The sequence below is a fragment of the Marmota marmota genome, unplaced genomic scaffold, assembly GCF_001458135.2.
Source record: "Marmota marmota marmota unplaced genomic scaffold, marMar, whole genome shotgun sequence".
In the NCBI taxonomy this organism is placed as follows: Eukaryota; Metazoa; Chordata; class Mammalia; order Rodentia; family Sciuridae; genus Marmota; species Marmota marmota.
In genome coordinates, this window is record NW_026000130.1 from 408,438 (window position 1) to 419,404 (window position 10,967).

Genomic DNA, 10,967 nt, shown 5'->3' on the forward strand with positions numbered 1-10,967 from the left:
ATCTGATGGATAGAATGGCAATGGGGAATAGGACACAGGTACACAGGATCCCCTAAATGGGTTTCTGTCCTATACCCCCAGACAGGTGAATCCAGACCCCACTCCCCTGCTGACATCTCGTCACAACATCTTCCAGAACGATGAGTTTGATGTGTTCAGCAGAGACTCAGTGGACCTGAGCCGAGTGCACAAGGGCAGGAGGTGAGTGCCTTGGGTCCTAGGGAAGCTGGAGAAACAAAAGAGCCCATCTTTACAGAACTGGCCTCTGGGGTGTGAGCTCAGGGGTCCCTTTAAAGCCTGGCCCTGGGCACTCCCAGCAGGCAGGAACGGGTTCTCTAATGACTGTGCTTCAGGTTCTGGCTGTGCAGAAAGATTGTTGGTGAATCCTTGTTAATAGCAAAAGGACAGATGGGCCAAATCTGTCACTCTCTTCCCTTCTTATTGTATCTTTTGATGTATTGACCATTGACATTCTGGGTGGTAGAATTGGACAGTGCTTCCCAGAAGCTACTCTTTGACCTGATATTCCCCAGGCTGTGACAAAATGAGAAAATCAAGGATTTGCACTGAATGAGCTTATCCGAGGTGAACATATTCCATTTTAAGACCTTTTCTATTTATTTTTAGTATATGCCCATCCTACTTTTTCAGCACTGAAAAGTCCATTCATGCCTATTGATTCATTTAACAAATATTTGCTGGGTACTTACAGCATTCTAGGCCCTGGATTAATTAGTTTCTGGAACTGTAGTGGGGAGCGAAACAGATATGGCCCATGCCCACATGGAGTTTGCATTAATCAGCTTGTCAAACAAGAAATGTCACATTGCAGATAGAACAAGGGCTATCAGGTAGATGTGCACAAACTTCTGTGCTTTTAGTGGGGGCTTCAACCTGGACAGGAAGAGTTGAGAAAATGACATGGGACAGAAAGCTAAAAAACCTGAGGGTTGAGTTCTGTGAAGGACGGAAGGAGAAGCTCTCCAAGCAGACTGAACAACAGGGACAGTGGCCCCAGGGCTATTGTGAGCATGGTGAGGCTCCCATCCACTGATGTGTTTTATGCTTTGAAAAGATCACCTGTCTTTGGAATGGTGACCCACTGGAGGAAACCGGAATCAGTGGTGATGGTGGGGAGTACACAGCCAAGTTGAGAATGGCAAAGTGAGACATTGCAACACTATGCTATTCCCTGAGAGTTCTGAAGTGGTGTTGTTGGTCCATGGAACTCAGAAATCTGGAAACCTCTGGACAAATGCTGCCTGCCTTTTCCCCTGTCATAATAATGGGATGGAGATGGTTCAGAAAGGAAGGAGATTGGCTGTGTTCTTGAGGCTGTTGATTTGGTTAGAATCCTGTGCTGTGCCCCCTTCCTTGGGCTGTCCAATGCTGGAAGCTTGGCTGGCCAAAGGTTTAGGGAGCAGGCTCAGGGCATCTTTAAGCCATCTGGCTGGCTGGACAGGAAGCACTTGCAAACTGCTTAGTCACACACGTTGCAACATCCCCAGATCCCCACCAGAGATGTCTCACTGGCCACTGTGCCAAGCCAGCATGACCCTCAGCAGCTCCTGCTATGGGAGAGTAGCAGACAGGTGTCCCCCAAACTGATGGAAGGCTAGCCCCTAGTCCAACCCAGGGAACCTGATTGGTAGGACCCCCACAGAACTTAGGCATCTCTGGACCTGGCCTTTTCCCTTGTATTTGATCTGTGGGTTTTCCCAGAATCAACCTACCTCACCACACCTAGGTTGTAGATCACCCACAAGCATTTGCCAAGGGGTTGGTTCCAGCTGTCAGGGTTACCAGAAGGGCTGGTGCTGAGGCAGTCAGGTGTCTGGAGGTCTCTGCCTCTGATCCTGAGGCACTCAAGGCTGTCAGGCAGAGACTGGGTGGCCTGTGTTCACTGAACCCACTGTGCTAGGTAATCCAGGGGCTGTGGATTGCAAAGAGGCAAAGCCTCCATTCATGTAGTCATTATTTATTTATTCATTCAGCAAATATTTATTAAGCGATTTACTAGCACCAGATTCTGTGCTAAACACAAGAGAAACAAGGTGAGCCAGCCTCCTGGGCCTTGCTCTTAAAGGGCAGAAACCGTGGGAAAAACAGACCATTAAACAAGCAGGTGCGAGTGGGAAGGGCCTGGGATGGGGTACACTGGAAGTTCAGCAGGGACACCTGTGTTAATCAGGGCAGGGCAGCTGGCTCATGGCCCCACCCTCCAGAGCCCTTGAAAAATTAAGTAGCACAAGGCAGATCACACTCAGGTGTGTTGTTGGATCCCATAGGGTGCACTCAAAGGCTTAGGTAGTAAGGAGACCCATTCCCTTGCATGACAAGGAGCTGCAAAACAGGACCATGTGGGCGTGGTTCACCTGTGCTGTGGGAGCATGGTCCAGGACACATCAGTTCTGTGTTTTGAGGCTTCCTTTTGGTGGTTACATCGGTCTCTTGAGGCTGCAGTGGGGCTGCAGCTATTTCACTGAGGCTTCCTGAAATGTTAATGCTAAGAGGAACTCCAGACCAGTGTGTTTCTATCTCTCTTAGAAAATAGAAAACCTTGGGGCTCGGGATGTGGCTCAAGTGGTAGCGCGCTAGCCTGGCATGAGTGAGGCACTGGGTTCGATCCTCAGCACCACATTAAAAAATAAATAAAATACAGATATTGTGTCCACCTAGAACTAAAAAATAAATATTTAAAAAAAAAGAAAATAGAAAACCTTGCCTAGAAATTTCTCTCTCATCAGGAGAACTGAATCATAGGGCTCTAACATGGTATGCCATGGTGGAAAGGCCTAAACAAAATGAGGGTCTATGGGGGTGTGACTAAGGTGGAGGGTGGCTGCTGGGTAGACACAAAGCAACTGTGTTGCAGGTGTATCAAAGCCAATGAAGGAAGGAAGCCAACTAACTAATTCCCTTGGAGTGTTCCATGGTGCCCTAGAAGATAACAAGTCTTTTCCCTCATTTTTGGTTCTGTGGTCAAAAATGTATGTTCTCTCTACCTCTGGGAGAATCATAGAGCAGGTTAACATTTAAAGGCCCTGATATACCCTGTAGTAAAGAAGCAGGGTTCACCTTGTTCACTTCTGTACGTCATCTTATTTCAACTCTGGGAAGTGGGTGCTGGAGACAGAACTGAGGTTTAGTGAGGTAGGAGACTTGAGCTTGGTCATGCAGCTCAGGAAGTAGCAGAGCAGACCTTAGTCAGGAGACCTGTGTCAGCCCTGTGCTATTAGAATTTGGGGGGTGGGTACCAGGGATTGAACTCAGGGGCACTCAACCACTGAGCCCCGTCCCCAGCCCTATTTTGTATTTTGTACAGAGACAGAGTCTCACTGAATTGCTTAGTGCCTTGCTTTTGCTAAAGCTGGCTTTCAAAATCCTCCTGCCTCAGCCTCCTGAGCCGCTGGGGTTATAAGTGTGCCCTAAGCCCTGTGCTGTTAGAAGCTGTGTGACCTTGGAAAGGTTGTTCTGCCTCTCTGGATCCCCTAACACCTCAACTGAAAAATGAGGGATTTTTTGTCTCTGTAGGTCCCTAAGGAACAATTTGAGATGGGCCTTGAAGAACAAGGGTGAGGAGATGAGGGACAAGGTCTTAACTGGGTTTCAGGGGAGCCAGGGTTCCTGCACTCACTGTGATCTTGCAGCAGGCCAACTGGGTAACTTGCTCCAGAGCCACTGCTGCCTGTATTTCTAGACTAATCTTTTCTCAGATTTTTATTTTTCTTTATTTTATTTTTCTTTTCCTTCCTAGCTCCAAATGAGTTCATGGGGCCAAAGCCCCACTTCCTCAGACAGGCTACTCAGGTACCACTGCCCTTACCTGTGTTCTTTTCCAGGGCCCAGCAGGTTGTCAGGCTTCTTTCTGGTCCTGTCAGGCAGCCATGTCACCAGAGGCCACCCAGTGCAAAAGAATGGCCCCACTGCCCAGAACCAGGGGTGGATGGACCAACCAGAGTGTGGCAGAAATGACAGTGACCTTTGCCTTCATTTTGGTCCCTGGCCCAGCAGAAATCCTGGCAGCTTGGCAGTCCCTGAGGAAGCATGTGCTGAATTCATGGATGTGTTCTCTTTTTTTTAGAGAATTTTTTTAATATTTATTTTTTAGTTTTTGGTGGACAGAACATCTTTATTTTATTTTTATGTGGTGCTGAGGATCGAACCAAGCACCCCGCGCATGCCAGGCGAGCACGCTATCGCTTGAGCCACATCCCCAGCCCCATGGATATGTTCTTGCCAGTGGCACTAGCCGCCTGGACAAGCTGGGTCCCCTTTCACTTCCTCTCTGTTTTCCAGCTTGGTGAAGAGAGCCAGATAGAAGGCTAGAGCCACGGACACAGACCCTGTTCCTTGGTGACTGTGAAAGATTTCTATGAACCAAGATCTCTCCCTGATCCAAATCAAATGCACTGTTTTTTCCACCATACCCTGGGGCTCCTGGTCCAATCTACCTTTCCTACCACAGAGCCTCATTACCTCTTCCCCCAGACCCATTAAGCCTCCAAGCTAGAGTTCATTTCTCCTGTTTCCATTCCATTCTGTGTCATTCAGCACATATTGTGTTGGTTGTTCTTTGCCCGTCACCCCCACTGTAGTGTGAGGGCAGCAGCTCCATCTTACACATTTCTGAATCTCTTCCCCATTCAGCCTCAGTACCTTGCCTGACATGTAGTAAGGCCTTAGTAAAGACTTGCAGAGAAGCAAAGCTTAGCCTGCCACACTGGGACCACAATACTGACCTGCCCCAGGCCCTTGTCCTAGGCAGATAGCCCCACAGACTCAGGTGCCAGCTCCTCCCGGCCCCAAAAGCCAGTTAAGATTTTTGTGGAAGCAGCATATAACTTTGTGTCTCTTCCCTTTTTTCTCGCATTACCCTTGATACATTCCAGAGTCCCGATTTCATAGCTAAGCTGGATTTTCTTGCCTGACATCTCGTATTGATTTTCCCCTGCAGGGCTAGAAACTACATTCCACAGGCCTGGATATGTGTCTGACAAGCCAAGTTTTTCTACAGGTTTGCAAAACTGTGGTCAAGAGACTTGAGTCCCCTCTAAAGGCTGCACTACAGCTCACTGTGACCCCAAGAACACCCCTTCTTCCTCCACTTCACCCAAGTTTCCTTGCCTGTGATATGATGGAATTTGGACTTCCAGAATTTTTTTTCCAGTGAATTCTTTTTTTTTTTTTTTTCTTTTGTGATAGTGGGGATTGACTGCAGGGACATTCTACTAATAAGCTGCACCCCAGGCCTTTTTATGTTTTGTTTTGAGGGTCTCCCTAAGTTGCCAAAGCTGACTTGAACTTGCGATCCTCCTGTCTTAGCCTTCTGAGTAGCTGGAATTACAGGTGTATGCCACCAGGCCTGGCTTCTAGTGAATTCTCCTATAGAAGCTGGACCTGTGGAACAGGAACATAGAAGACTTGCTCTAGTGAAGCAGGGGTGAGAGGAGGAGACCAGGATGCCTCTTCTCTCCACACCCCAAACGTTCCTAGGGCTCCTGTACGTTCACCAAGAAAGCCCTATGTAGCCTTAATTCTTTCTTGCTTATTTTAAAAGTTCAAAGACTCCAAGCCATCCTAGGGTCACCATTTGCTACCGTGACTCCTGGCCCTCTGCATTCACATACATCAACATATACCCACAGAAACGAAATGGGGTACCTTTGCTTTTGGGATCATTCTGGGTGTGTTTTTCTATAATTTGCTTTTTTCCTTGGCAATAAATCTTTCCCCATCACGACAAGTAAATCCACGTCATTCTTGAGAAGTACACGTGGCCAATCTATAAACAGATGAGACAGTTCATTTGGTCGTTTCATTCATGATAGATATTAGTCTCTTTCCGTTTCTTAGTGTTACCAGCCAATGCTATAAAGAAAACTCCTGACATGCAGCCAGTGTTACTCTAGGGTAGACAGCTTGAAAGGGAATTTCCTGGTTGAACTGTGTACATGTATTAAATTTAATAGTTCGTGAGATGTCCTGCAGAGGGGCTGGGCCCCTTCATGCAGGTATCTGCAGGTACCAGCACCTCCTGGTACAGGACAGTACAAGCCTCATTGTGGGCCAATCTGATGGGTGGAGAAGTGATCCCCAGTCTCTCTGGACCCATTGAACCCAAAGCTTAGAAGCCTGATGTTTTTAATCCTTTCTCCCTGCCATTTCCTTGGCCCAGGAAGGAGGGGAACACACGGAGCCTGCTGAACGACAAGCGGGAGGTGGTGGCCCAACGGCAGCGCTACGAGCAATACAGTGTGGTGGTGGAAGAGGTGGGTGCCTGAGCCAGGCCTCTACTGGGCACGGGAGGTCCAGCCAGCCCCTGAGCTGTATCTGCCATTGCAGGTGCCACTACAGCCAGGTGACTACCATGGTGATGACTATGAGGACGAGTACGATGACACCTATGATGGCAACCAGGTGGGCGCCAATGACGTAGACTCAGATGATGAGCTCATCAGCCGCAGGTGAGGCCACAAGGTGGTGGCATTCCAGGGGAAGAAAGGCTTTCTGGCCTTGGGGGGTAACGGGGGCTCTGAGCCTTCTGTTTATACAGATAAGGACAACAAGGCCTGGGCATGTGAGCGAGTCAGGGCAGAGCCAGGCCCACACCCAGGCTTCCGGACTCCTAGTCCAGCACTTCTTCACCCCAGTGGGGCAGCGTTTATTTGGGCTCAGGAAGTAGTTTTGCATTTTTCTTTTTAAAGAACAGAAAACATTTCCCAGTGGAATCTTGCAGACTTTCCTCAATACAGATCAAAGCAGAGCTTCCCTGCACAGCCCCAGGCCCCAGCTCAGTCTCCCCCTAATCCCTGGTGTCAAACCTGGTACCTCAAAGAATTTGGGACTGGTGCAAAAGCTAACTCGAAAAGCCCTCTGGGATTTCCCAGCCTCCTGAGCTGATCCTCTCCCAGTGGCTCCTTCGCCCCAGCCAGATCCCCTCTCGCGGAGCCCTCCCTCCAGGTTAATCTAGTCTTTGATCTTGCTTTCTCTCCACACCCTCAGGCCCTTCACCATCCCTCAGGTACTGAGGACTAAAGTGTCTGGAGAAGGGCAGGAGGAAGAGGAGGATGAAGAGGAGGAGGAAGCTGAAGAAGAGGCTCCCAAGGTACCTCCTTGGCAGGTGGCAGGGGTGGGTGGTGGATGAAGAGGAGGGTGCAGTTCTGAAGAATGAATCAGGAGCTCTGTGTCCCTCCCGGCTCCCTGCATCTGGCCCTGAGGCAGCCACAGCATCATAGGGAGGGGGGTCCTTTGAGCCCAGGCTGTCTGCTTAGAGAGCTGCTGGCTTAGAGCTTGCCTCTTAGAATTTGCCAGTTAGGGCCCAGGGGACAGATTAGAGGCTGGGCCTTTGAGCTGCCGGGGGTCATTAGGCCCACAAGCCTGGGGGCTAGGAGAAGAGATGCTGTCAGCCACTGTGCCTGGGGTGGCAATTCTTAAGATGTGAGAAGCGTTAGAGCCCAGGGACCCTTGGAGATCATCTGGACCAGTGGGTTTCAAAGCCCTGTTTTCTAGCAGCTAAACTTTTCTTCAATCTAATCTTAGCTAGAACTTCAGCATATAAAACAGATAAAAGTAGCTCTGCTCAGGTTGAATGGGGCATCAGCCAGGGACCTTGGAGCCCTTATTACCCTCCCAGCAAGATGACAAATTCAGATGCTTCTGTGGCCAGGTTACCAGTGTCATTGAGTAGGGGGGCCTGGCAAGAATAGCACTGAGTGGTGAAAAGTACATGCTCCACCCAGGGGGGTTCCTTCATGGCCTGGAGTTTCCCCACATTTCCCTTCTTCCCAGCCCAGGGGTCAGCCCAGATTTTTACAAAAAATCTCCCAGTTTTTATACTACTAATTCTACTTGTTTGGGTTTGGATTTAAAAAAGAAAACAAAACTCTGGCCACCAAAGTCTGCCTGTGGTCCTATGGTCCTTAGGTCACATTTTCCCCTGCACTGGTCCCAGGCTTCTTGTTCTCCTAGAAGTTCTAGAGAATGCAGGAGTGTGTGGCACACCCCTGTAATCCCGGCAACTTGGAAGGCTGAGGTAGGAGGATTGCAAGTTCAAGGCCAGCCTCAGCAACTTAGTGAGACTCTGTCTCAAACTAAAAAATTAAAGGGGCTGGGGATGTGAGTCAATGGTAAAGCACCCCTGTGTCAAATCCCCAGTACCAAAACCAAAAGAAGTCCTGGGGAGCAGGCTCTTGCACAGCACCCTGCTGCTGGCACTCAAGTGAGGCCAGACCTCCAGCTCCCAGGACAAGCTGGTCACCCACCAGAAGTCTTGGCTTCCATGCCCCTGCATGGCCTTGCCTCCTTGCTCCCATTTGTCACTGTCATTCTCTTAGCTATGGTTAGTCCACCCCACCAGCCTGTCCAGAGAGCTTCAGTTCCTTCAGCTGTCCCCTCCCTGGGGAGGAAGGAGGACAGTGGGGTCCCAGTGAGGCGCTAGACAGCAGCAAGTCCAGCTCCATTCCAGGGCATCCCCGTGCCTGGCACACACTCATCAACAAGATTTATTCAAGCACCTCCCAGCACAGTTTAGGGAAATGGGACAGTTCATGATTCCAGATTTTGTTTCTTCTCCCTTCCGCAGCCTGACCATTTTGTGCAGGACCCTGCAGTGCTGAGGGAGAAGGCAGAAGCCAGGCGCATGGCCTTCCTTGCCAGGAAAGGGTAAGCATTCAAGAACCTAATTCTGATGAGAGGGAACCCATCTGAGGAAGGCCCAGCTGACCACCCAGGAAACCCACATATCAACCCAAAGTACTGCTTGTGTATTAATTTAATTCTCATAAGAACCCTAGGAAGTAGCTACTGTTATCAAGGCCAGAGATGTTAAATAACCTGCCAAAGATCACACAGCTAGTAGGAGTCAGATCAAAGATCAAAGATCAATATGGATGGGGCTGGGGTTGTGGCTTAGTGGTAGAGTGTGTGCCTTCCATATGTGAGGCACTGGGTTTGATCTTCAGCACCATATAAAAATAATAGAGGCATGTGTCCATCTACAACTAAAAAAATATTTTAAAAAAAGATCAATATTGAAGCAATGGTGTACATCTATAGTCCCACCTACTTGGGAGGAGGCTGAAGCAGGAGGATCATTTGAATCCAGGAGTCAGGGTTGGCAACCTTGTCAACAGTGAGACCCTGTCTCTTAAAAAAGAAAGAAAAAGGAAAAAAAAAAAAAAAAAGAGCTCAAATGGCTCACTTTGGGGTTCAAACTCATGACCATTACTTGACAGATATTGCAAGGTGTATCACCAGCATGGGAACCCAGTGTGTCCAGGGCTAGCTAGTGCTGGGCAGAGTATAAAGTGCAAGAATGCCTAGACAGACAGACACACATTCTTTATGGCTGAGACACATGACAGGGACATAGGAGCACTTGAACTGGACCCTTAAGAGTGGAAAGGGTACAGAGAAGTTTGTCGTGAAGGTAAAAGCGCAAGGCACAGGTATGGTCAGGACGAGGGTGTTCAGCAGGCAGCCCAAGTTCCTCTGTCTAGCCCCCTCTTTTTCTCAGTAAGGAAACTATCCGGAAGGGACAAGCATCTGCCTCCAAAGCAGGGATAGAGTCCCAGTCCCCTCATCCTGGAGCTCATACAGCACTGCCCTCTGGATACAGGAGGCCTCACAGGAGGGAAGACTTTGATCTTGTTCTGAAGGCAGTGGGAGCCACAGAAGGTTCTTGAGTAGGAAACAAAGCCACTCTGATTTCACACCCATCCCAACCCCCAGGCATGAAGCTCTGGGCAAATCCCAGCAGTTGAGACAGGCCACAAAGATCCCAGGTCATGTCTGTGAGCACATTTGGTTTTTGGATGCCACCAAGCAAGTCCCTGGGGTGTAGAACAGGAGGATTGTCTCATTTGCAGCAGGTGGCCCTAGATGCAAAAGGGAGGGGACACACTCCAAGCCCTCCTCCTCTCCTGCGGGCTTCAGTCAGTCTACTGGCTGTTCCTTCCCCCAGCTTAGCTGTATGGGCCCATCTGGAAACAAGGCTTGGAGAAGAGGAAATCCCAGATGTGGTGCTGGCCACAGGCCCCAGAGCCTTGCCTCTTGGGGCTCCATTTTCCCTCCCATCCAAAGTTGGGACCATGGGTGGCCTGGCCTAGAGGTGTGTCCTTTCCTGGTGACTTCTGAGGTAGGCTGTGGGTTCTTCCAGCAGACTTCTGACTGATGGGTTCTCCTGGGATGGGTTGTGCCCCCTCAGGTATCGGCATGACAGCTCCACAGTAGTGGCTGGCGGCCCCCGGGGTCACGGGCAGAGCCGCGAGACAACCCAGGAGCGTAGGAAGAAGGAAGCCAACAAGGCGACGAGAGCCAACCACAACCGGAGGACCATGGCCGACCGCAAGAGAAGCAAGGGCATGATCCCATCCTGAGGCCACCACGCCAGAGCCAGCAGGGCTTCCTCACCCAGTTGTCTCCTTGCCGGGTTACCAAGTTCAACTCCACCCCTCAACAGCCTCAGCTTTGCAGCCCCTGAGAAGGCCACCTCGTTGTCATCTACCAGCCAGCCGTGAGCGCCTTCCTAAGGAACACACAGTGCCTTACCCCTCAGTGGAGGAACCTGTGGGGCCAGCGAGCAGTCTCCTTCCCCAGCTGCACTGGTGGGAAAGGGATAGGGACAGAGCCCCAGGCAAGCTCCCCAGACCTTGTGTGGCAAGTTTCCACTTCCCTGAAGTCTGTATCTTCAGAAACAACAAAAGGCCTGCCAATAAAGTTTCTGACCCTTCCAAGCAGTGATCCATGACGTGCCTATGAGCAACTCCCCGTGTCTCATTCTTCAGTGACAGCCGCCAACTGAAGGGCAAGAGGGCAGATGCCCCATGCTCCCTCCGTAGACCTTTTGTGCTTGCTCTCAGTTTAACTCCTCCCAGTGTTGCTTGTCTTGCTGTGTGACCCTTCCGAGCCCCCAGTCCCTGCCTGTTTGAAGAAAAAGCTGGAGCGCATGGAGTTCTGGGGTCCTT

At 50.0% G+C, this 10,967-nt stretch overlaps 1 protein-coding gene across 6 annotated transcripts in view; it reads left to right on the top strand.

Annotated features, from left to right (window-relative positions):
- The window catches only part of Ascc2 (activating signal cointegrator 1 complex subunit 2), a 42,808-nt gene extending 32,072 nt beyond the window's left edge, over nt 1-10,736 (top strand). For all 6 annotated transcript variants that reach the window (XM_048784909.1, XM_048784908.1, XM_015500196.2 and 3 more), the window contains 6 exons: nt 82-201; nt 6,179-6,272; nt 6,346-6,467; nt 7,006-7,108; nt 8,585-8,664; nt 10,208-10,736. In XM_048784909.1, the coding sequence (XP_048640866.1) occupies nt 82-201; nt 6,179-6,272; nt 6,346-6,467; nt 7,006-7,108; nt 8,585-8,664; nt 10,208-10,379 (691 nt within the window). In that variant the 3' untranslated portion in view covers nt 10,380-10,736. The remainder of the gene's footprint in view (nt 1-81; nt 202-6,178; nt 6,273-6,345; nt 6,468-7,005; nt 7,109-8,584; nt 8,665-10,207) is intronic.
- The last annotated feature ends 231 nt before the right edge of the window (nt 10,737-10,967 follow it).